At 38.8% G+C, this 26501-nt stretch overlaps 1 protein-coding gene across 4 annotated transcripts in view; it reads left to right on the top strand.

Annotated features, from left to right (window-relative positions):
- The window catches only part of LOC121314996 (disintegrin and metalloproteinase domain-containing protein 22-like), a 102779-nt gene extending 77793 nt beyond the window's left edge, over positions 1 to 24986 (top strand). The window contains exons 25-31 of one of the 4 annotated variants that reach the window (XM_041248821.1): positions 802 to 892; positions 3409 to 3426; positions 5529 to 5636; positions 10879 to 10979; positions 12476 to 12542; positions 20846 to 20969; positions 23171 to 24986. In XM_041248821.1, the coding sequence (XP_041104755.1) occupies positions 802 to 892; positions 3409 to 3426; positions 5529 to 5636; positions 10879 to 10979; positions 12476 to 12542; positions 20846 to 20969; positions 23171 to 23191 (530 nt within the window). In that variant the 3' untranslated portion in view covers positions 23192 to 24986. Of the gene's footprint in view, positions 1 to 801; positions 893 to 3408; positions 3427 to 5528; positions 5730 to 10878; positions 10980 to 12475; positions 12543 to 20845; positions 20970 to 23170 lie in introns of all 4 variants that reach the window. The other 3 variants (XM_041248820.1, XM_041248822.1, XM_041248823.1) reach the window with 3 other exon arrangements.
- The last annotated feature ends 1515 nt before the right edge of the window (positions 24987 to 26501 follow it).

Below are 26501 nucleotides of genomic sequence, written 5' to 3'. Positions count from 1 at the left end.
ATGGTAAAATTGTTTTCACATACATTTTTTGTTAACAGGGGCATGTCTTTGTTGGAATTCTTGAGTGGTATAAAAGTGAGGTTAGATTTAAGTTCTTGTTTGGTGTGAGCTTATTGTGCTGTATTGTCTGTAACGTCCATGTCTTGTGTTACGATTTAAAATTCTTTCATTTTCTATTATAATGCAAAATGCTCTGTGTGCAATTTATTTATTTTAAAAATAACCAAAAATGTGATTTTCTCGTCCCCTTGATCATTGTGACGTATATCGATTGCACACAGTTTTTTAATGTTCAATATTTGTTTGCTTGTCAGGATTTCTTTCGGTGGACAAACCTGTTTGAAATTAAAAAACATAGAACCTATTTATGCCTTTAAACTGAACATAATGGCTGATAATAATTGATTTTGTTTTTACTCTGTTTTCATTGATTTGTACATTATTTGTTACTGAGTTTTCCAGAGAACACAATGCCAGCAGGTGGCTAAATTATGAAACTGCTGCATGATCATAAAAGACAATTATAATCTAAATTTTCTGCACATTCCTAACCGAAGGATACCCAATAAGTATATAGATAGCTAGAGAGAGAGAGAGATTAACACCGCAACATTTGTGTGTTGATGTATTTTGGGCGGGCTTAACTGCATTTGAGCCACCATAGTCGCCTATGAATTTATGAGAAAATGAAGAGCATGTCTCTTGAAAGGGGGGGGTTTGAGATAGCGTTTTATTAGAATGTGTGTCCTGTCAAAGCATTTGCTTCAAATAAATACTGGATTTTTCCCCCTTTCCACACAGGTATTGGTAGCACAAATATCATCATAGGTGCCATTGCAGGTACCATCCTGGTGCTGGCTCTCATTTTAGGAATCACAGCATGGGGTTATAAGTAAGTATAAAAGACTGTAAGTTCAGCTGTGTAACAGCGTGACTCATCATTTAAAGGAAAACACAAAAGCATACTTTTCATTTTATTCACCAGGAAAGCATATGCTGTTGTATTTCCAAACATAAAAAGATCTTCCCCCAAAGCTAAGAACGTTCATAATATCTGTGAAAATCTAAAATACAATATGTACACTCCTGTGCAAAAGTCTTAGATATGTTGTATTTTTCTACTCTGATGCATTGTGAGCATCAACAATTTACTCAAAGCCTCCACTAGTGTTTTCTACTATTATAACAACCTTGACTTGCATAAAGAAAGAAAAACATTGAGCGAAATGGCTCCCATCACTCGATTTTCAAGGTGTGGTATCTGAAGCATAATCAACAAGGACAGAGAAGCATCATCTGTAATTGACAAACCTGGGACTGGAAGACCCAAAAAGCTGTCTAACAAGGATGAGCAATACTTGAAGATCATATCCTTAAGGAATAGAAAGAAGACAAGAGTTGAATTGACAACAGAACTGGCAGAAGGCACTGATGTCGTTGTCCATCAAATCAACAGTATGAAGGTCCCTTAAAGGATGTGTTGCAGTAAGAATACCTCTGTTAAGAAAGGGGAACAAGACTAAAAGGCTTAAATATTCACAAGAACAGAAATTGCACTATGGAACAATGGTCAAAGGTGCTGGTGATGGGTGGACAACGACACCTGTGCCTTCTGCCAGTTCTGTTGTCAATTCAACGCTTGTCTTCTTTCTATTCCTTAAGGATATTCTCTTCATGAATTGCTCATCCTTGTTAGACAGCTTTTTGGGTCTTCCAGTCCCAGGTTTGTCAATTACAGATGCTGTTTCTCTGTCCTTGTTGATTATGCTTCAGATACCACACCTTGAAAATCGAGTGATGGGAGCCATTTCACTCAATGTTTATCCTTCTTTATGCAAGTCAAGGTTGTTTTAAAAAACACTAGTGGAGGCTTTGAGTAAATTGTCGATGCTGATAATGCATCAGAGTAGAAAAATGCAACATGTCTAAGACTTTTGAACAGCAGTGTAAATGTAGGTCATAGAATTATAGGAGGCTGTGTTGTCCAGTGGATAAAGAAAAAGGCGTGTAATCAGGATGTCCCAGCTCACTCACTGTGTGACTTTAAGCAAGTAACTTAACCTCCTTGTGCTCCGCCTTTCGGGTGAGACGTTGAAGTAAGTGATTCTGCAGCTGATGCATAGTTCACACACCCTAGTCTATATAAGTCGCCTTCTATAAAGGCATCTGATAAATAATAAATAATAATGTCGAGACCTGTATCAATGACATTGTGTGCTTTTAATGCTATCATTTATTAATTGGACTTTACTGTTAACTTTCTGTAATGTGCTGTATAGTTAGTAAATTCTAATCAAGTATTAATATCTAGCCAGTACAATTAGATATACATTCAAGTCTATGTTTTCTGTTAACTTTTATTATATAAAAAGTGTTCTGAAATATTTATTAAAGGTCAAAAGGTACCACATCAGCTCACCTTTGTTAGGGTGTTTAACTAATAATACATTCATCTTTTTGTCTTGGGCAACCATGAAACCGTCCTAGAATTATAATTGTTTTGGAACATTCAATAAAAGTGTGGGAAATGGGCTTGTGCACCTGCTGTTCCAACATTGAAGTGAACTACTGTATCATTCATGTAACACTAGCTTCATTACATTTGTTGAATCTGAACAGAAAGATTTTAAACATTCTCTTATGTCAGACGGTGTGTAACACAGGCTTACGGCTGCGGTTTGTTTTGCCCTGTTAAAACACAGATCCAGACACCACAATTTCACTTTGGCACTGGCATGCACTTTTATTTACACAAGCAAAAATAAACTAAACAAAATCTAACTCCCACATGGAATGCTACACTATACTTTTATTCCAGTTCCTAACTATAATCGGACGGCTAAGCCATTAACCAATTAAAAACACTATTTTTTTTCACAACATACAAAAGGTTTCACACAGTACTTTTTAGTAACCTTCACATTGACTGCAGACTGCCCTGAACAAACATTCTGGCCTTGTTAAATATTTGCCTGCAAATTACAGGCAGGTGATATTGATTAACTATTAGAGCCAGGTGAATCTCATCCTGGCTCCCTCACCTGGCATTCTGGGGAATGTAGTCCAATAGCCGCTCCGAGACTAAATTTTTCTCTCTACCTCCCCCTAGTGTGCCACACAGTGCTTCTAACCCTTGGAAAGGGTTTTGTGAACTGCAACACATTTCCTAAAACAACTCTTAACGTTTTGTGAACAGGACCCATAGTTTCTTTCTTTGAGCATGACATTTTTGCATGACCATAGTTTTCAGGGCTCAACTACCAGTTAGTAACTGTTTAGTTAGAATTCATGCTCATGTGACTAAACTGTTGCCATGGCACTAACACTGTTTTATAAATGCAGGAGCCTCTCAAAAGTCTTTATATTGGTAACTGAATCTTATTTTTTTCTGTTCTCCATCTTGGAAAGAAACTACTGCAAACCAAGGTACGTACAATGGGATTTTTGTGTTTAATTATTTCAACAACGAAGCAATATCTGCTATACTTAACACTTAGGAAAAACAGACACATGAGTTGACATTTTGTATACAGTAGATCCCTTTTAATTTTTTGATTTAAAGTCCTCGGTTTTAATGATTTTGAAGGTAAGGGTAAACAAGGTATCTTTCCAGCAATGGCGTAGTGGTAAATAAAAAAGTGGGTAAACTCCCGTTTGGTAACCCTAACCCTAAACCTAACCCTGTTTGGTGCTCCAGGCAGTGGCAAGGTAGAAACCTAGGCTCACCATTGTTTCCGTTTTTTTAATTGGGTTTGGAGGACATCAGGGGCATAAATGAAAGCCATGAACATAATTTCTGGCACTCATTTCCACAGGGGCAGTGACAACACTGTTTTAAGAATGATTTTGATTTTGTAAAGAGTAAAAACTAAAGTAGTCTGGAAAACCTAGTTTAAAAAAAATAGTTGAAGCCCAAAAAAAGAAATAAACCAACGATGAAGGCTACTAGCACCGCCCTGCAGGTCCAGTGTGCCTGACAACAGAACTAGGGCTGTCAAGCGATTTTTAAAAATAAATAAATAATCGTGATTTATCTTGGGATTAAATTTTTTAAATCTCAGTTAATCTTGTTTATTTAATTGATACAATGACTGCATCCATCTCATTCAAATTTGTTTTATTACTGATATTATTATTATTATTATTATTATTATTATTATTATTATTATTATTATTATTATTATTATTCAAAAAGCAGCCCATCATTTAAATCTTGATTTCTTATTTCTGAATTAATTTGGATGCCCCCTTTTGTTGTTAAATTGTTTGAACCAACTGTTAAATCATAATGGAGCCAGTTTATTACTCACCTCACTGCATTTCTAACTGCTATAATGTGTATTTTGAGATATGGAGGCGTGTTTACAGCATGCAGGTTGTACAGCAGACTGATACAAACTAACAGATACAAGTAATAGTTTTAATGCGTTGCATGCACTCGAGTGTATTAAATAGTGCCTAAGTGAATTACGGGAATGAATTTCAGTATACTGAGAGGGTCAAGAGAGAGGGTGATTTAACGCTTGTTCAAAAAATGTATCTAAAAAAAATGAAAGCTTTAGTCCCCGAAGTTAACTGCGATTAACAGCCCTAAACAGAACATTAACAAAACATAAAAAACCAGAGAACACCTGCACACAAACACTGCATGCAGTCCCATAGCCACGCCACCCTGGTCATGCTGCAGTTCTGACGAAGCTCTAAGCTGTCGGTGTCGCACGCAGCAACGCATCAGAGAGGCTCACCGCTAAAATATTTTGTCTTTAACCCGGGATGTGAATATTACAGGAGAGTAGAAATGGGTAAACTCTGTGTCCCGAGTGGGTAAACTCTATATCACCCAAATTAAAAGTGAGCAAACACTGTTCACCTGTGTATACTGTTAACTACAACACTGCTTTCCAGGTACTGTCAAAAGAAGAACATTTCTTCTGGCTTTTATTCCAGATCAGTTGTATTATCCAGTCGATTTTCTCACAGCAATTTAAAATAATTTTGGTCTGACTGTTATACAAAATGACATGTGAATGTAATAATTTACTAACAACCTTAATGTATATAACTTGTTTTTTCTTTGTTTGCTAACAAAACTGTTTTTGGATTTCTGTCAACCCTTTCCCCCTTACAAAACTAATACCTGTACTACAAGTTAGAGTTTTAGCCCATTTATCCAAACTGCATTCTTGAAAGTCACAAGGGAAATGTGTTTTTTATCAGGTGACATTTTGGTGGGATCTGTTTACATGCAAGTGTGGAGTAAAATTAATCTGGTGCTTTCAAATGTTTACAATGAATGGTGATCGATTTTCAGTAAACAAATAAAAAAAGAAACTCTCCTTTGTATAAACTGCTGTACTTCAGGTCCCCAAAGCCGTTCTGATTGAAGGGGTTATATTCTTAAAGCTTAAACATAGCTAAGGGGGATAGAACTAAAATGCCTTCTGTTCAAGGAGGGTAACTGTCTGTCGCAGGCTTCTCTGTCTTGATCTGTGTCTCTTCTCCTGTCCTTTCCTTTTACTTGTTTGTAGACAAATGCCACCGGGCGACTATGTTAAAAAGCCTGGGGAAGCCGACTCCTTCTATAGTGACATGCCTCCTGGAGTCAGCACAAACTCTGCATCTAGTTCTAAGAAGAGGTCTGCTTATCTGTCGCATTTTCAGATATATACCTGTTCCTTCACTCGTTCCATCCCCTCCATTAGTCAGAACATTTCATTGTTTGGCATCAGGTTTGAGCATTTATTCCCTTTCGTTTTTGTTTTGTGAGTTGAAAACAAAAGCATCCCTCTTTCTTGCTCTTTGGGTTTGAATCCTGGTACTTGTAACACAAGTCAAGTACTAAGTGTGTCTAAGAATTAACGTTTGATAGTGCATAGTTATTTGTTATTCATCAACCAGCTCTTCAGATAGCAAATAATGGGATCAGGTATGGTATTTAAAGCCTTTATTGAGCAAATCTGACACATTTATGGAACACCCTCACACCAAGAAAAAGGAATGTTTCTCGTTAATGCAATATGGGTTTTTTAACAGCATGATCTGGACTTTGAGTTTGCCATGCACATTTGCAAAGAAAATATGTTATTTGGTACTGAGACAAAGCTTTGAAAACCAGTGATAGTTCCTAATGAAAGACCAAATCATATTTTATTGACTGCAGCATAATGTGGCTGTAGAAGTTAAGTATTCTTAGAAGTACAATAGTATTTTGCAAAAGATTGTGATAATGCATTGACTACAGATTTCTTCAATGTTGACATCACAGGGGCAAATGAGTCTCTCTGTCCAAACTCGTTAAAATATTGCATTTAGAACATCTCCCAAAGTCACATTTAAGGCCCTTTATTGATTAGCACAGGGGCTATATTAACAATACTTATATTAGTGTTTGTTTAAATTATAATATATGTCAAGCTATTCAAGGTAGCACATTTGGGCTATGTTTTAAACACAAACTCCAAATGCAGTATTTTGTAAGCTTATATATTACACTATTTTTAAATAAATTATGTTTCAGTATATAAGCTACGGTGGGGGTGAGGATGAGCTTCTATGCTCAGAGCACAGCTTTATCTAAGAAACCAGAAAAGAAAAACAAGCTGAAGCTCATCCATCTTTAAGTGATATGCTGAAAGGAATTCTAAGAAATTATGTTGCTTGGCAGCCAGAGCTAACCAGTCAGGCAACCAGTGTGTAAACATTGGAATGCCTGAGGGACACCTAAACATTTCACAATAAAATATACAAATGCTTCTCTTATCAAAACATATTTTTTATCAATAATCCCATTTTTTGCCATCAGTGGATAAGTGACAGTTAAATGAAATAATCCACATTTTGTATTTGATCCTTTTGGAATTCAATTGCGAAGAGCTCTATTGTCCTACTTTCTGCCTTGTTTTTGTATTTCAACTGTATTGTTGAAATGTGTTACTAAAATGATACAGTGTGAGCCATTAGGCTGACACCTGGCTGAGTTCAGTTGTGGTTACAGTTGTCAGTTTTTGGTTGGCAGGACCTTTTCCAGTTGGAAATTAATTAGACTTACTCAAGTCAGACTAATTATCGGTAGATGACTTCTGTAATAAGTGTGTTCAGTTCAGAGCAGATTCCAGAGGGGACTGATATATGGCACCCTCTTTTTATTAATATTTTGATAATTGATAAGGTGACCATATAGCTGTCTGTTCAGCGGGGCAGTTTGGGACAGTTCTGGCTTTTCAACTCGTAACCCAATGCATTTTGGTACGTTTCACCTGTCTCAGGTACCATTCTTTCCTTTAAGAGAAGCAGGACTATGCTTTGCATTGGGATGTAAGTTGAAAAGTCTGAACTGTCCCAAACTGTCCTGCTGAACATAGAGCCATATGGTCACCTTACTAAAGGAGGATCCTGCACCTGACACATGGTAATTATAAACTGTATGACTTATTAACAGTAAACTGAGGGGACTGTTATTAGCCCTTATATCTGACATAAGTGTATAATAACATATGTTTAGTTGATGTCCCGTGTACCACTTTACAGGATGAGTTGGATATTTATTGCTCCCATGCAGTTAGATGAATATATTTTATTTCAAAGACTCCAGTTACTGAATAACAATACCCTTGCTTTTGTTTGTGATAAAGTGCACAAGGGCAAAATAAAGTGGATACTCAAACAGTAAAGCACAACTGCAAAAACAAAACTCACAAAAATAAAGTTTCCAGGCTGGGCAGACGTAAGTGTGACCTAAATCTACTGGATTCAAAAAACCACAAAACAAAACACCAACCTGCTTCCTCAGCTCCCTCCTCCCAAATGAGAAGCAGAGGCCTCCTTTTATATCAGGTGGCTGGGCGCTGATGGATTTTAAAATCAAAAAATCAACTAATCAAACCCAGCCACCTGAACATAATAAACCCAGGCAGGTAGGGGAAGAACCCCATCCCTGCCAATTTATAAGGGCAGAGCTTTGCTATATCAGGTGGCTGGGCTCTGAATCCACACACCTCCCCCCATGAACAAATAAACGTACACCGGCCGCAATCGGCCCCCCCTCCCCCCCCCCCCCCCTCCCCCCCCCCTCCACCCAAGAGTCCAATTATGTCCCTTGGGTGGGCTGTTATGGTGGGTGGTGGTGGGCGGGGTTGATGTCGGAGCCCCCAAGCCTTCTTTGGTTGAGGGGGCCCCGAATGTCCAAGGTAGCATGGCGACGGCGGCCCGGCTCCCTCTGGTGGCGGAGGCGGCGACGGCGGCCCGGCTCCCTCTGGTGGCGGAGGCGGCGACGGCGGCCCGGCTCCCTCCATGGTGGCGGAGGCGGCGACGGCGGCCCGGCTCCCTCTGGTGGCGGAGGCGGCGACGGCGGCCCGGCTCCCTCTGGCTCTGAGAGCGGCGGCGGCCTCCTCTCTGGCTCTGGGAGGACGGCAGCTCCTCACCACTCTCTGGCTCTGGGAGACGGCAGATCCTCCTCCCTCTCTGGCTCTGGGAGCGACGGCAGATCCTCCTCCCTCTCTGGCTCTGGGAGCGACGGCAGATCCTCCTCTCTCTGGCTCTGGGAGCGACGGCAGATCCTCCTCCCTCTCTGGCTCTGAGGGCGACGGCAGATCCTCCTCCCTCTCTGGCTCTGGGAGCGACGGCAGATCCTCCCTCCCTCTCTGGCTCTGGGAGCGACAGCAGATCCTCCTCCCTCTCTGGCTCTGGGAGCGACGGCAGATCCTCACTCCTCCTCTGGCTCTGGGAGCGACGGCAGCTCCTCCTCCCTCTCTGGCTCTGGGAGCGACAGCAGATCCTCCTCCCTCTCTGGCTCTGGGAGCGACAGCAGATCCTCCTCCCTCTCTGGCTCTGGGAGCGACGGCAGCTCCTCACCCCTCTCTGGCTCTGGGAGCGACGGCAGATCCTCCTCCCTCTCTGGCTCTGGGAGCGACGGCAGATCCTCCTCCCTCTCTGGCTCTGGGAGCGACGGCAGATCCTCCTCCCTCTCTGGCTCTGGGAGCGACGGCAGCTCCTCACCCCTCTCTGGCTCTGGGAGCGACGGCAGCCTCCTCCTCCCTCTCTGGCTCTGGGAGCGACGGCAGCTCCTCACCCCTCTCTGGCTCTGGGACGGCGGCGGCAGCTCCTCACGACAGCAGATCCTCACCCCTCTCTGGCTCTGGGACCTCCTCTGGCTCTGGGAGCGAGGCAGACGGCACGCTCCTCCTCCCCTCTCTGGCTCTGGGAGCGACGGCAGATCCTCACCCCTCTCTGGCTCTGGGAGCGACGGGCAGATCCTCCCCCCTCTCTGGCTCTGGGAGCGACGGCAGCTCCTCACCCCTCTCTGGCTCTGGGAAGGACGGCTCTCCTCCCTCTCTGGCTCTGGGAAGGACGGCAGCACTCCTCTCCCTCTCTGGCTCTGGGAACGACGGCAGCTCCCATCACCCCTCTCTGGCTCTGGGGCGGCGAGCAGCTCCTCACCCCTCTCTGGGAGTTGGGGGGCGGCAGCTCCTTCCTCTCTGGCTCTGGGGACGACGGCAGCTCCTCCCCATCTCTGGCTCTGGGACAGACGGCGGTCCTCCTCCCTCTCTGATCGTGGACGAGGTCTGACTCAGGGTGCATCAACCAGTCCCCTCTCTGGCTCTGGGAGCGACGTGCCAGCTGGTCACCCCTCTAAAGGCCTGTGGTGGACTGTCTACCATTATATATTGACATACTGAATAAAGGCTCACCCCTCTTCAAACACAAATAAAGCAAAAACCTCTCTGGCCTCGTGTACAGTTCACCTCCCACTTATTGGAGTGACCGGTGGATCATACTGCCAGGTAATCTGGGCAGGACCGCATGGTGCATTTCCCACACCCAGCTCGATGCAACAGGGGATCCTAGGGGAGATCTGGACGAGGTCTGCCTGCAGGGTGCATCTACCAGCAGTATGATTTCCTTAAATGCTTTTCGGCTAAAGGTGGTGGTGCTCTTAATTCCCATAAAGGGGTGGTCCCAAATGCCCAAAATTGCATTTCTTCCTGGGCCTGGTGGCATAGGGGCAAAAAAGAAATGCCCAGTGTTTAAAAAAAACAGAACACCGGCCAGCAACAGTGACACAGCAGGTAAAACCAGCAAGAAAGACACAGAAAATGTCAAAGTAAATCTGTAAAACTCGAGCCTCAGCACACTATGTGCTCTCATGGAAGCAAAAGGTTGTCAGTCTTATTGTTTATCAGCTCAGTCGGCCGAATGCTGTGCATACTTCGATCAAACTTCGATTTGAGCTTGTCTGGCTTCGCTGCTTGTCATTACATCATTACAGAATTTCATTTTACTTTCCTACACAGTCCTTCTGTCATCTGACTATGTTGGTATGTCTTCTACAGTAAAATGTAGTCACTCTGTAGGTTTTTAGGCAAGCAAAACAAAAACAGGTGTATTGCATTAGATTTGCTTGCTCAGAAGCAAGTAATGTGAAAACAAACCAGTTGCGCTTCGGAATCAACTGGTGAGCTAATCCAGAAACCCAGAAAAAAAGAAGTTGATTGAAATGTGATTTTGCATAGATCTCCGAGTAGCTGAATTTTTCACTTGCTCTGAACTTCAGCGATGCTTAAAGGTCAAATCTAAATGTTCTGCTCATCTGTTTAACTTGAAAAACCTACCAGCCAAAGCAGCTATAAACACACAAATACTGTTGTTTTTTAGCTGTAATAAGAAAATTACTGTGCTAATCATTATTACAAAAGTTACATTATTTTGAATGTATCTGATGACAAAAGTATAATAATTTCATGGATCCTCACGATGATCTTCAGAGATGAGTAGCGGGAAAAACAGTACTTTGTAGATAATGTTTTATGTGTCTTGATGTCAGCTACATTATTTAATTATGCCCACAAAAAAAACTGACTGGAGCATTCTGTTTTACTGTAGATCAAATGGGTTGTCTCATTCATGGAGTGAAAGAATCCCAGACTCCAAAAACATCTCTGACATCTGTGAAAACGGACGCCCTCGAAGTAACTCCTGGCAAGGTGATTCCTTTATTTTTATTGTATTCTTACGAAACAAACTTCGATTTGAGCGGTGGTCTGGGGGGGGGCTTCTGCTGCAAAGTCTGCGTACATCAAGTATGAGTAATGTGTGGCATTTAGACACTTTCCTACACAGTCCTTCTGTCATCTGACTATGTTGGTATGTCTTCTACAGTAAAATGTAGTCACTCTGTAGGTTTTTAGGCAAGCAAAACAAAAACAGGTGTATTGCATTAGATTTGCTTGCTCAGAAGCAAGTAATGTGAAAACAAACCAGTTGCGCTTCGGAATCAACTGGTGAGCTAATCCAGAAACCCAGAAAAAAAGAAGTTGATATAATAAGAGCTCTGACACATGCTTAAAGGTCAAATCTAAATGTACTCACAGCTCATGAATCTTATAGTCAGGAATAGCTTTAAAACGAAAAATATTTTTATTTTTTGCAAAAAAAACCTACCAGCCAAAGCAGCTATAAACACACAAATACTGTTGTTTTTTAGCTGTAATAAGAAAATTACTGTGCTAATCATTATTACAAAAGTTACATTATTTTGAATGTATCTGATGACAAAAGTATAATAATTTCATGGATCCTCACGATGATCTTCAGAGATGAGTAGCGGGAAAAACAGTACTTTGTAGATAATGTTTTATGTGTCTTGATGTCAGCTACATTATTTAATTATGCCCACAAAAAAAACTGACTGGAGCATTCTGTTTTACTGTAGATCAAATGGGTTGTCTCATTCATGGAGTGAAAGAATCCCAGACTCCAAAAACATCTCTGACATCTGTGAAAACGGACGCCCTCGAAGTAACTCCTGGCAAGGTGATTCCTTTATTTTTATTGTATTCTTACAAAACAAAAATAGAAACACCCGGTGGTGGGGGGGGGGGGGCATCTGCAGCAAAGTCTGCGTAAGTAAAGTATGAGTAATGTGTGGCAGCTAGACACTTTCTCTCAGTCCTCTATCAAAGTCTGCCGGGTCTACTGCTGACACTGACCTGACTTCAGCAGTATAAGTCAATACGTCCTGTGTAGGGTGTCTCTTATTGTAAAAGAGGTCATCTCATGCAGTCTGGACGAGAGGACGGTGAAGAGAACTTGATATAATAAGAGACACACTACTCACAGCGTATTATCATGAATCCCACAAGATTATAGTCAGGAATAGCTTTAAAACGAAAAATATTTTTATTTTTTGCAAAAAAAACATAACTTTCTTTGTACATTGGAATTAGGTGTGGTGCTCTGTGCACTGGTAAGATGTACTTGAAGTTTTGGTAAATACTTCACTGTGATTGGTTGATTTCTGATATCATCTGATATATAATACAGAATGCATGTCAGAGATGCCAGTGTTTATTTGAACCGAGATTTTATATCTATATTATATCTAATTGATATATATATATATCTCAATATATATATATATATATATAGATATATCTATATATTTGTGCAAGTGTTCACTGACTCCAGTATCAATTTCTAGGAAACCTAGGAGGCAACCGAAAGAAACTCAAAGGAAAAAAATTCAGGCAACGCTCGAACTCAACTGAGTAAGTATAATAATTTACTTTGAAATTGTTTTGCTTTGAATAGCCAAGAGCAAGTATTTCTGAATGCCAATTAATTATTTTAGTTCTACATCTGCCTGACCAAAGCAGATTGTGTTTTAAATCAACCTAAGGCAAATGTGTGTGTATTACACATAATAACTTCTATTTATCGTCTGTCTAAAAAAAAGTTTTTTTTAACAAGCCAGTTTGAAGGTAAACATTTTTTTTTTTGGTTTAACACTTTAGTGGTAGATTTATCAGTAATTATACACCATTGACTGCTGTAGGATATGTGTGATACATTTCAGCTTTTAATTCCCATAGTGTATGAAATTTAACTAATTTAGCTGAAAAAAACATTGCATCACTGTAGCAAGTGTGGAGGACACCGCGGAAGAGAGTAAAGGTGTCCAGATTTATTAAAGTATCCAAGAATAAAAGAAAAACAAAGTAAACAGAACATGTTTTAAGTCAGTGTTTGTCAGTAAAGTAAAAGTGCATAATAGCAAATGTTTGTTTTTAAGTACAGTGGAAATCGAAGGCAAGCATTCCAAATTCTAACATGTATTAGAATTCAGGATTTTTACCTATTTTATCTCTAAAATCAGACTATTGTTTAACTACAAGTAGCTACTCTGTAGTTACCATTTTCTAATATTTACTACATGTACTTTGCACTCAATTATTTAATTGGTACTGAAAGTACATGCATTCATAAATGTAATAATAATATACTCACAATGTTAGAATTTTGCAATAAAAAAAAGCATGCACTTTAATCATCGTGGAGCTACATGCAATTAATGTACTTGTATTTTCACATGTATCTAAGATATGCAGCTAAACAGTTATTTGAAATGGATCACCCAAAAAAAATGAGCTAATTACTGTTCTTCATAAGAGTTTGTCCAATGCTTTTTATTGAGATGTTTGGGGAAACATTGGGGAAACTTTGTATTATTATTTTATGCATTAGCATTGTTTGAAAAGGTAAGCCTCAGACCAGAATGCAAATCATATTTCTAATTACCAGTAGATGGTATGTGTAAGCGAGTTGTAACTGTTACCCTAATTAATGTAGCAGCTAAAAGTTTTTCGGTCTGACCGGTGATGAACTGCCCAGATGTTTCAAAAGAAAAACACGACTGGGTATAGATTTAAATAAATAAATAAATGCAGTTCAAAGCATTGGTTTTATTTAGAAAAGTCAGAAGTAATCCTGGAATACCACAGAAATGACTTATTGCAGTTATTGGGTCTAACATTAAGAATGAAAAACACATATCAAGAAAGTGGTGATTTCAGTGATTTCCTACTGTGAAGTGAAGGTTTGAAACAAATGCCAGCAAAGGGGATCGGCAGAACACAGTAGTGGCAGGAAGGGGATGCGAAAGTTGGGATGGAGATCGATTAAAGTATTTGAAGCTAAATAAATACATATAGCCTAGATCAAGCACTGGGATGGAGTCCATGGAAATACTGTGCTTGCCAGATAACCAGAGTCTACTGTGAAATGATCCTAGAACTTAACAAAATGCTTACATGTGAATGGGGTTCTCTTCGTAAAATAGAGTATTTAAAGTGAGTTTATAGGCGTGGAAGTTTAACAAAACAGAGCTTAACTTTCTTTTGTTTAATATTTGTATTACTTGATTAATTTCCTATGCAGTTTTAGCCTTCAAATTATTTTAAGCATCTCTCCTCAGAATATATTAACCAAATATTCCCATAAAGCATGGCTGGGCGATGTTGCTTACCCTGACGTAATTATTTGCCTACTGTAAGCAGAGCCATAGTGGTTAAGTGCAATCTAAACCCTTAGCCATCAGGTGGGCATGCACAAAACCATTGAGATTATTAACCGAGAGATGGCTAAACATTCCTTCAGTCATGTAAGGGCCTTCTGCAGCACATCTACTTCTAAACAAAAGCCTATTTAAAATAATAAATCTGTATTTTATGTTAATGTATTTTAACTTTTTTAAGTGTTTCAGTTTGCACTTACTCTAGCCTACAACACATGCAGCAAATTGGTTATTTTTCATTTCGTTTGTAGAACAATATAATTTACAAATACAAAAATATGCAAACTATACATCTAATTATTTGTATTTTTGTCAGTTTACCTTAATACCGGGATTTAATACCATGTGAAAGAGCTTTGCTGCCAGCCATTCAGCATAAAGGAATAAAGTGTCTATGCGATACGATATAGCACACGCTTTCACTCTCTGTAACCCGTTTTTTCAAATGATAAAATGATTTCACTTAGAGTTTGAACTCTTCTGTTTGGGTGAGGAGTTGCATTTTGAAGCTTTAGTAGGGACTTTTTTAATGCAGCTTTTAGTTTCAGCTTGCATGCCCTGTATTAATATTCTGACCAACAAGCCAATCAGGTTGAAACAGTTTATTTGGTAAATTGGCTGGGTGAGTCAAATCTCATTAAACAAAATGTTAATATTAACCTGCAGCTGTAATTTTCCATGCTGGTGATTAAATTGCCATTAAAAATTGACAAATGCTGATCACATATTTCTAAAACTTTTGAATAAATAGATAGCAGAGCGATGACTTATTTTCTATTGTACATTCCTGTAAATTGTAAATTAGTGAAAACAGTTGCATTTACTTTTTAGAAAGTGTAGTGACCTAGATATATGGATGTGATTTGTTTGATTTAGCCACTTCTTCATCCCTGTACTGTGTATGTCTCCTATTTAAAAAAAAAATGCTACTGTTTAGTTTGATTACCATGTGCTGTGGTTGCTGTAGCTCATGTTGTATAAGCTCTTATCAAGTGTGTGTGTGGTTTATTGAATTGCTTTCATTCATGCTATCATTGCCGGTTAAATCCATACACCACTGCGGCTTACCTGGGCTGCCTCTATCTGTTCAGTTCACTTTCCATGTGTTTGTGTGTCAGTCACACTTTAAAGGTGTTTTAGGCATGTCAGCACTTAGAAACACCTTTGGAAGTCAACAAGTGCAAGTGTTCACATGCCTGGTCTGTTCAGTATACATGTTTGTCCCATTCATTTGATGAGCTAAATTTTACACATATCAGGCTGCATGGAAATTGGAGTTAAAAATCCATTAATCAATCAGCAAACATCATTCTGTGTTTTCGTTTTCATTACCATAAAAAACGGTGTATAAGTGTCAAATTATATTAAACTATTATTGTGTGCTTCTCTGTTGAAAAAGTATGCTTATGATGAAGGAATTCAATCAACATCAATTTTGAGAGCTATTGTTATTAATATTCACACCTGTAAGTCTCAAAGTAAGTGTGGCTGAACACTCTTGATTTTAAAAAGCGAAGACAGAAAGGTTAGGCTACTATTCTAAGTTTTGAATTTGTGAATGAATGGTTTGAAATGTTCTCTTTCTAATAGTTATTTGCTCTATGGAAATTGACAGTGCTTGCAGGTAATACACATTAGCTGTTGATTATGTTCTGTGTTCTAATGGACAACTATGTGATCCTGGAGTTATCTATTTGATCAATGTAATTACAAATAAAAGGGCTGCATTTAGGTTGACTGCAGGCTTGGCTTCCGGTGTTACAGCAAGGCAGCAGTTGCTGTGTGAGAACTCCTTATGCTCTCTGGGACAATGTGTTTCACAGAGAACACTTTGTTGTACCAGTGCTCTGTAACTAAAGAGCCTTACCCACATTGCTAGTCTATGGACGATCTTGAAACTATTGTGTTTCAGTGATACTACAGGAGAAGCATTAAGACTGTACTTTTTTTGTGGATTTTCAAAAGAGCTGAATGGAGTTGTTTATATATATATATATATATATATATATATATATATATATATATATATATATATATACACAGTGCCTTGCAAAAGTATTCAGACCCCTGACCAATTCATTTGACCAATTCTCTCATATTACCGAATTACAAATGGTACATTGAAATTTTGTTCTGTTTGATGTTTTATTTTTAAACACTGAAACGTGGGAAATATTTTTAAGAAAAATTAAAAACTGAAATATCTTGCTTGCATAAGTATTCAACCCCTGTGCTGTGGAAGCTCCTGGTTTGCACCGATGAAAGAAATTGCCATAACGAGGACACAATTACCTTACCATTGGCCTCCACCTGTGAACCATTAAAGTTGCTGTCACATTTTCTGGATAAAAACCCCACTGTTGAAGGATCATTGGTAAGGCTGTGAATCTGAAGGAAAATGAAGACCAAAGAGCATTCTACAGAAGTTAGAGATAAAGTAATACAAATGCATAGATTAGGGAAAGGGTACAAAATAATATCCAAGTGTTTGGATATCCCAGTGAGCACAGTTGGATCAATAATCAGGAAGTGGAAGCTGCATCACACCACCCAGGCACTGCCAACAAAAGACTGTCCCTCAAAACTCAGCGCTCAAACAAGGAGGAGACTTGTGAGAGAAGCCACTGAGAGGCCAACTATCACTTTGAAGGAGCTATAGAGTTCAGTGGCTGGGAGTGGAGTAATGGTGCACCAGTCAACCATATCAAGAGCTCTGCATAACACTGGCCTGTATTGGAGGGTGGCAAGAAAGAAGCCGTTACTCAAAAAGTACCATCTGAAAGCACACCTGGAGTTTGCCAGAAAGCATGAGAGTGACCCAGCTGCGATGTGGGAAAAGGTTTTGTGGTCAGATGAGACCAAGATAGAGCTTATTTGCCAAAACTCAAAGCGCTATGTGTGGAGCAAACCTAACACTGCCCATGCCTCAAGACACACCATCCCTACAGTGAAGTATGGTGGTGGCAGCGTCATGCTTTGGGGATGCTTCTCATCAGCAGGGACTGGGCATCTTGTTACAATTGAAGGAAGAATGGATGGAGCAAAATACAGGAAAATACTGCAAGAGAATCTGCTTCAGTCCGCTAAAAAACTGAAGCTTGGGAGGAAATTCACCTTTCAGCAGGACAATGATCCCAAGCACAAGGCCAAAGCAACACTGGAGTGGCTCAAGAACAAAAAGGTGAATGTCCTACAGTGGCCCAGTCAAAGTCCTGACCTCAATCCCATTGAGAATCTGTGGCAATATTTGAAAATTGCGGTCCACAAGCGTCGTCCAACCAACCTGAACAACCTGGAGCAAATCTGCCAAGAAGAATGGGCCAAAATCACTCTGACACTGTGTGCAAAGCTGGTACATACTTACCCCAAAAGTCTTAAAGCTGTTATTGCAGCGAAAGGTGGCTCTACCAAATATTAATGTGTGGGGGTTGAATACTTATGCAAGCAAGATATTTCAGTTTTTTATTTTTCTTAAAAATATTTCCCAACATAAAACCAATGTCACCTTACAATAATTGATTTTGAGTTTAAGTGTTCTAAAATAAAATATCGAACAGAACAAAATTTCAGTGTACCATTTGTAATTCAGTAATATGAGAGAATTGGTCAGGGGTCTGAATACTTTTGCAAGGCACTGTGTGTGTGTGTGTGTGTGTGTGTATATATATATATATATATATATATATATATATATATATATATATATATATATATATATATATATATATATATATATATATATATATATATATAAGTATTTATAAATGTAAGTAATTATATTATATTACACACGGAGTAAACTATAAGTAAGGGTTACCAAAGGAAATGTGGACCATTTGTGGGGTTTGACCGTTTGGGATTTGTATTTTGGGAACTGCTTCTCTGAATACGACGACACTTTGAATTAATATTTAGTACAAGCTATATTGCGTTTACTGTTCATGTTCATGTGGATTGTGGTGAGGCTGTTAGTGCCCGTTTAGCGGAGATGATTTGCAGTTCAGCTATCAAAGGCTGTACCATAACCTGACAGTGGCTCGTTCATAAGGCTGTGTTTTTTCTCGGTCATCACAGATATCACGATTTCCATGACATGGATCCATTGCAGTGTAATATGCAGTTCCCCATGAAAATCCCCACATATTTTTTGCACTTTAAAATAAATACAGAAAACATTTTCCTTATTGACACACTATTTAGGAACCTAGCAGCCAGCTTGATCGCTTCCGGTAAATGCTTCAACACACTGCATAGAGCTGCATGATTTCTTTAAGATGTCTTTAAATATTTAGGAACCTTTGTTGTACAATAACTACATAGAAAAATGATCAATTTTGAAGGTGACAACACTAATGTGCCTTAATCTTTAATATTTAAATAACACTGAAAACCCCACATTTCTAACGTGGAAAGTACCAGGTTTTATTGCTTTCATGCTTGTTAATGTTTTTGTTTATCTGCATATTGCAATACCTATGTATTTTCAGTATATCTACAGTGTCAAGTTATATCCCTACTGTCTATTAGCATATTACATTTTCTACTCAAATTAATACTAATTTCAGCCGCTTAGTTGAAGTATAAGACTATTATAATACTTCTAATGTATAAGACAGTGCTTTTAATCCTGCAGTATTGACATTTTCATTGAAAAATGGAAAATGTCTTTTATATAAAAAAAAAATACAAATAAAAAAAAAAGCTTCTCTGGAGCTACGGTACATGTTCGCAAATGAGTATCGTGTTTAAAAAAGGAAAACTAAAGTTGTGATAAAATCGTGTGTTAAAAAGGACCCTTCATGGGTGTTCGTGGTACATTAGAGGTGTGTAACTAATGAGTCTCACCTACTTCGCCACTCATTAGACTTACAGTGCATAAAGAACAATGCCTTATCCTTTATCACCTAGGATGTTAATGGATAAACTTCAATGGATCTTATGTAAAGCATCATGATGGACTCCCCGCTACAAACAAAGCAGCTTTTAAAATTGGACCTGCCATTTCAGCTGATGTTTTGTGGGCGTTTGGGAACGGAGATCTAGAGAGGTGCTTATCTCATTGTAACAGGGAGAGATCTGTGCTGACTGCTGGCGTGTTCACGGGCTGCAGGAAGAGGGCGGCAGTCGTCCAACAACCGCCTGTGAGTCATGGCAGTGACACGGGGAGGTGGGAAAGTGGGAAAGTGGACTTTCCCCCTCTCTGAATGGCTGAGAGGCGCATCTTGGGAGATTGTTAGCCCTATAAATTAACGCTCTGTTTCCTCAGATCTGCCCTGTTAAACGCGCCAAGAGTGCGGAAGCGCTGGTCAACGACCGAGAACCAGTGGGAGAGAAAGAAACTGAGGTTCAGAGCGAGATATTGAGGGCGGGGAACCCTTGGGCAGACCCCTGATGAGTATATCAGAGCAGGCTAGTGAGCCGGCAGTGTAGGATGGTGATCCGGGTCGCACGGGCAGCGGCGACCGGGATATCATTGCAAAGTGCAGTACCTTTTCTTTGTAGTTTTTGTTACTGTTTTATTTTCCCTGTTTCTTTGTGCCTTCTGTTTTGAATTATTGTTTCGAAGCACCTGCAAGGGCGCCGGTATTGTGTACCATCGCTTGGTATGCCCGTGGTTCTGTTTACCATCGTTGGTAAGTCAGACCACAGACCCACAGCGCCATCTGCGGGACTAAAGAAAAACCAGCACCCTGAAATAAAACTGGGCACCTGTGCGGTGTTGCCAAATTCACCTGTCTGTCTCCTGTGTAAGTGAATTACCCACCACCCTTCCACACTCATTGAATGTTGAGAAATGTGCAAGAAAAAAAAAACTCAATGGGATTTGATTTTAAAAGTATTTCTAATAAAAAACAAACAAAATAGAAACAACAAAGATGTGACATATGGGTTTGTTTATAAATGTACATTTCAGCTGCAAGTTAATATATTAAAAGCCTCATTCTGCTTGTTTACAGCTGGTAAATACTAGTGTCCGCATTGACATAAATACATTGAAATAATGGTTGTATAGAATGACATTGTTTTCTTAGTAGGTGGAAGACTTCTGGTTATCTACAGCTACAGCACGAGCAGGCTTAGGGCTGAGACTTAATGACACTGTCCCCTGACGTGGGAGGAAGATAATTAGGTTTACATGTTTATCAAATGTCATGTGCTGAATTAGATACATTGTGAGGGAGCTAGGTTTGTTTTTTTTTTTGTGTAGAAGTTTGCATTTGTCATACACAGCCGTGCTTGATGCATGTGTTTATTTGAAATAAAAACTTCAGATGCAGGCTTGCAAAGATTTCTAATATGTATGTAGTTATCTTATAATATTACCATCTTTTCAGGGGGAACATTAATCATTGCAGACTGCTCCGTTTCATATAGCTCCTAACCTAACACATTGAGTAATGCTTTCATGTAGCAGACCAGTGCTGTGGCTATGATGTACTTGGTATCTACAATGGTGCTTAGTGACACTGTTTTTTTTTTTTTTTTTATCTCTTCTAGGACATTATCTCCAGCCAAATCCCCTACTTCATCGACTGGCTCCATTGCATCTAGTAGGAAGTATCCATACCCCATGCCACCCCTTCCAGACGAGGAGAGGAAGACTAAAAGGCAAAGTGCCCGGGTAAGAATATTTTATAGTCTGTATGTACAAACCTCAGAACTCCTAAATTGTGAAGCTACACTCCTAAATTCCACACTACCACATTCAGATAGAATGTGTTTAAACGGAAGGAAAGCAAAACATTGCAAAGAGAGATACAGTGCCTATAAAAAGTATGAATTAAAATGCATTAAAATATATATTTTTTTAATTTGATCTACTCATCCTACCCCACAACTTCCAAGCGAAAAAAATATTCTAGAAATTTGTAGAAAATAGCTTGATTGGATAAGTGTCTCCCCCCCTTGTAACCGCAATCCTAAATTAGCTCAGATGTAACCAACCGCCTTCAAAATCATACACCAAGTTAAGTGGCCTCCACCTGTGTTAAATTGTAGTGATTCACATGATTTCAGGATAAATTCAACAGTTCCTGTAGGTTCCCTCTGCTGGGGAGTGCATTTCAAAGCAAAGATTCAACCATGAGCACCAAGGCGCTTTCAAAAGAACTCCGGGACAAAGTTGTTTAAAGGCACAGATCAGGGGATGGGTATAAAAAAAACATCAAAGGCCTTGAATATCCCTTGGAGCACGGTCAAGACAATTATTAAGAAATAGAAGGTGTATGGCACCACCAGCCTAGATCAGGCCGTCCCTCCAAACTGGATGACTGAGCAAGAAGGAGGCTGATCAGAGAGGCTACCAAGAGGCCAATGGCAACTTTGCAAGAGCTACAGGCTTTTATGGCCTAGACTGGTCAAAGTGTGCATGTGACAACAATATTCCAAGCACTCCACAAATCTGGCCTGTACGGTAGGGTGGCAAAAAGGAAGCCATTACTCAAGAAAGCCCACCTTGAATCCCGTTTGAAGTAAACAAAACACTCAAGAGATTCTATAGCCATGTGGCAAAAAGTTTTGTGGTCTGACGAAACTAAAATTGAACTTTTTGGCCTAAATGCAAAGCGTTATGTTTGGCGCAAACCCAACACAGCGCCCAAAGAACACCATCCCTACTGTGAAGCATGGCAGTGGCAACATCATGTTATGGGGATGTTTCTCATCAGCAGGGACTGGGGCACTTGTCAGGATAGAAGGGAAAATGAATGGAGCAAAGTACAGAGAAGTCCTTGAGGAAAACCTGCTAACCTCTGCAAGACAGCTGAAACTGGGACGGAAGTTCAACTTTCAGCATGACAACGACCTAAAGTACACAGCCAAAGCTACACTGGAGTGGCTAAAGAACAACAAGGTAAATGTCCTTGCGTGGCCCAGTCAGAGCCCCAACCTAAATCCAATCGAAAATTTGTGGCAGGACTTGAAGATTGCTGTCCATCAATGCTCCCCAAGGAACTTGACGGAGCTTGAACAGTTTTGTCAAATATTGCCAAATGTAGGTGTGCAAAGTTTGTAGAGACCTATCCCAACAGACTCACAGCTGTAATTGCTGCCAAAGGTGCTTCCACCAAGTATTAACTCAGGGGGGTGGAGACTTATCCGATTATAATCTTTTTTGTATTTTTAATATATAATTTTTTTTCTCAATAAAAAGTGTTTTTCCGTTAACAGTGTGGAGTATGGTGTGTAGGTAAGTGGAAATAAATCCTCATTTAAATGCATAAAACTAAGGCACTGACACAACAAAATGTGAAATAAAAGTTCAAGGGGGTGTAGACTTTCTATAGGCACTGTATATATGTTTAAGATTAAGTGTATTGGCGCTGTCTACTGGTGTTGTATCGCGAGAAAACCCTTGCAACAGGCTTATACATTCCCAATGCAGCCAACCACGATTAGGTAAAGCCTTTAGGTTTTTTTTTTTTTTGCTTAGATAAATCCAGGAAAAATATTAATACATGTTTTTAAAAAGTGCTTGGTTCTGTTTTTTGGTTTTTTTAATAATAATAAGCTGGTAGTTGACAAAAAGTAAAATACAGGCTATGCTCTTGTCAAAGGCCCGATTCTAGTAAAACACATGATAAGCTCGTGTTAAAGGGCTGATTCTAGCTGTTGCCCTAAAGTAAAAAATATAATTATGATCTGCTGTTTTAAAGCACTTCATGTAATTTCAGCAATTTCATAATTGGCTCTCTTTTGTTATGTTAAAGTTAAATTATTACCACACTGAATAGCCAGTGTCAGGTACAGAGCCTGCACTTTCGAATGCCAAATTCCTCAAGAAGTGTTGACTTCTTTAATGGTATTTTTGTTTTCCCCACACAGCTATGGGAGACGTCAATATAGAGCGCTTCTTCCTCTTTACTTCGGAACTACTAGACTCAATGCTTCCACTTTTATAGAAAAAAAAAACAGAATCACTCTGTGGACGTCCAAGAATGACCTGCTCATTACAACGAACCTTTTAAGAGGATGCCGTTAACATGTTGTGCCTCCCCTTTGAGCACACATTCTCAGCTTCAGACTACATTCTGAAGGAAACAGAACATATACATTCTATATATAAATATAAATACATTATAAAAAACAATCAGCATGGCACTAAATGTTTTGGAAGGGAATATTTCTGACCGCAAGCCCCCTGTCCAAAAAAGAGGGGTTCTCTTTTGATTGGTGTTGCATCGAATGCAATTAAAACAGAACTGTGAGGATTTATTTAATATATTGAAGCACGAGATCACTGTAGAAATAAAACACTGTATGCATGAAACCGGTTTATCAATTTCTGTAGTGTTTTAAAGAACAAAACGCATTAGAGGGTAGCATGTGGGAGATGGATATGATGTAGGATTTTAAACCCAATTCGTATTTTCGCTTCTTTGATGCTCAACACAGTCTTTCTCATTTCAGCGGTTATAGGCAAGGTATGAGCCCAGTTCTGTTTTATTCTTGTGTTATTTTTTTTTTTTTGCTATCAGTAATGAATTGTAAATATGTACAGCTCTGAAACAATCATCAGACGGATTCTTTAATTCGTTAAAGTTTTTTTTTTTTATGACTACTTTCAGAAGTGTCTTACTTTGCTAACAACATTCGGCAATATTAACTTTAGGGGATTTGTCTAAAAGCTGGATAGAACAGTATTACTAAGCTTGTATACTATTACTGCTTGTTGCTTTATGCTTTCCCCTTCTCATGCACGTAACTAAATGTAACTTGGGGGGAATCTAAACATATATCACAGTACTGTAAGAAACAGGGATTTCAGATAGAAAGTGTGCAACAAGATCTGAAGAACAATGCAGTCTACTACTAAATCACTGATATTTAATGGAAATGAATAATGAATCATGTTAGATAGTTACATCTCCAACACTGGCTTGAAAGGTTAAACTTTTAACATGATGTGACAACAGATACACATTTGGTAACACAGTCAGCATTATCTTGTTTATAAGAAATAAGAAAAATAATTAGATTGCCTATTTCTTGATGCTATTGCCTGGGTTAGCTAAACATCTTGCAATGTCAGATAGAGAATGCACTTTCACATAGTCGTTTTACTGCACAACCTTTTAAGTAGAGCATTTGAAATATTTAGCGCACAACATATGTAGGTATCCTATGTTAATAGGACCTGCTTTGTTACAAATTAAGTAATTTTTTGTAACATGGCAAGGGAACTTAAGTACATCCTATATGTAATAGCAGATGCTTTATAGCACAGTTCCACAACAATGTGGATTTGTGTATACTTGTAGGCCGCATTATTATTACTCTAAACATAACATTTTTTAACCATAAATGTATAAACATGAAACAATAGCTGAATGACTGAGTGGTGCTTTACAAGTATACTGTAAGGGACTATAAATATGTTTCTGTTCTGTTTGACAGTAAGTTACAAATACTTTGTTTTTCAGTATTAGAAACAAGAATACAGCTGTACTTGTTTTTTAGAGGAAATGTGGGTATTTTTTCATACCTGCTGATTACCATGCAAGTGAGTGAGTTCACATAAATTGTTAGGAAAAAAAAAAAAAACTCATGGAACCATCAAGCTTGAATGTATTACTCATGTTACTAGACCTTAAAAAGTGTGTTCTCACCAAAGTGACTGGTATAACACCTGCATCTTTAACTTGTTAATATCTGCTGACCTGCATTTTTTACATTTTGTTTAGGTGCACATGATTTGTAACTGTAAACCATGTTTTTGCAGTCTTTTTTTTCTTTATTGTAAATAGAGCAAAACTGTAAATCAATGGTTACCATTTTTTTTTCTTCTGAAAATATTAATACTGCTCAATCTTGTAATATATTTAATAAAACCGTACCTTTCAGTGACACCCTGGCTCTTGTGTCTTTTATTTGCAACCCTAATGCAGTACGACTGAGAAATATCTTTTAATAAAAAAAGAAAAATCCTTACCCAGAAAGTTATTCAGCTACTGCACATGGAAATTTGAGCTCCCATAAATCAAAGTTATTGTCCTTTTCTCACTTTCAATTAAACACCACTGCTGTATATTTGTTTATAGATCCTGATAAACAAATATAAAACCTGGTAATTTAATACAATGCATAGGTGTTACATACATATGTTACATGTTACATGTTATATACATATATTTATTACTGAAATATATATTTTTAATATTGTTTTTAATAATAGCAATACAATTTGTCTTTTTAGTTTACATTGTAGAAGGTGGCTGTTCCTTTCACCCCATTCACTCTACTTAAACTATAATTTCAGGATTCAAATAGGTAATTTGTTACATCCATGTACTTAATTATAGAACTGAACCAATTATACCCCTGACCAGTCCCAAAAGTACAGGACTTAATCTTTTTATTACACCTACTAAGCCTGGAAAGGCCCACTAGGGCCAGCTGCTTAACCCTGAAATAGGACTTTCCCATAGAAGTCTTTGAGACCAACAAACAGTATAAATATTACCAAAGAGCAGTAAAATAATATTCAGCGCTAGGATTTACATAAAGAAATAAACGATTATCTAGCCTGTGCTACCCACAAGAGAGAAGCTCAGACAGCACAGCAGCGGAGTAAACATCACAAAAAAGTAAGAGGACTTTAAAATATGACAATGTAACTTGAAGCAAACAGGCAGTTAAGAGGCAAGTCAGTTTTCTTTGTCAGGTAAAAAGGAAAGTAAATGTGTTTATGGCAAGCATTAGGAATATGATTGGTTAATTCTATCTTTAGATGGACACAACAGAACGTGATGGGTACGAGTGGCATTAGAAATATAATTACCTCAACCCCCCATACTTATAATGTAGTGAGGTGGGTGGGAGTAGCATTAGGCTGCTGTGCAGCCCAAATACAACTTTTGTGTCTGTTCAGCATTAAGCTTAATTTCCCCTGAAACTGTGGTCTGAATACTTAATTCAGTGAACTAATTTAAACTATGGACATTCACATATTGATACGACTCACAGGGAATCTATGTAATAAAATAACTTCCTTAGAGGGTGTTTCCATTATCAGACGTCTCCATATAACCATTAGGCTGACATTTTTTGATCTTTTGTTTTATTTCCCTTAGTTTTGACATTTGGGGTTATTTAAATATCAATCACACTCCACTCTGGGATTCGCAAAGTAGATATATTCCTAATTTGGGAATTT

Source organism: Polyodon spathula, chromosome 4 (genome assembly GCF_017654505.1).
Source record: "Polyodon spathula isolate WHYD16114869_AA chromosome 4, ASM1765450v1, whole genome shotgun sequence".
NCBI classification, from domain to species: domain Eukaryota; kingdom Metazoa; phylum Chordata; class Actinopteri; order Acipenseriformes; family Polyodontidae; genus Polyodon; species Polyodon spathula.
This window is presented reverse-complemented; position numbering and strand designations above follow the sequence as displayed.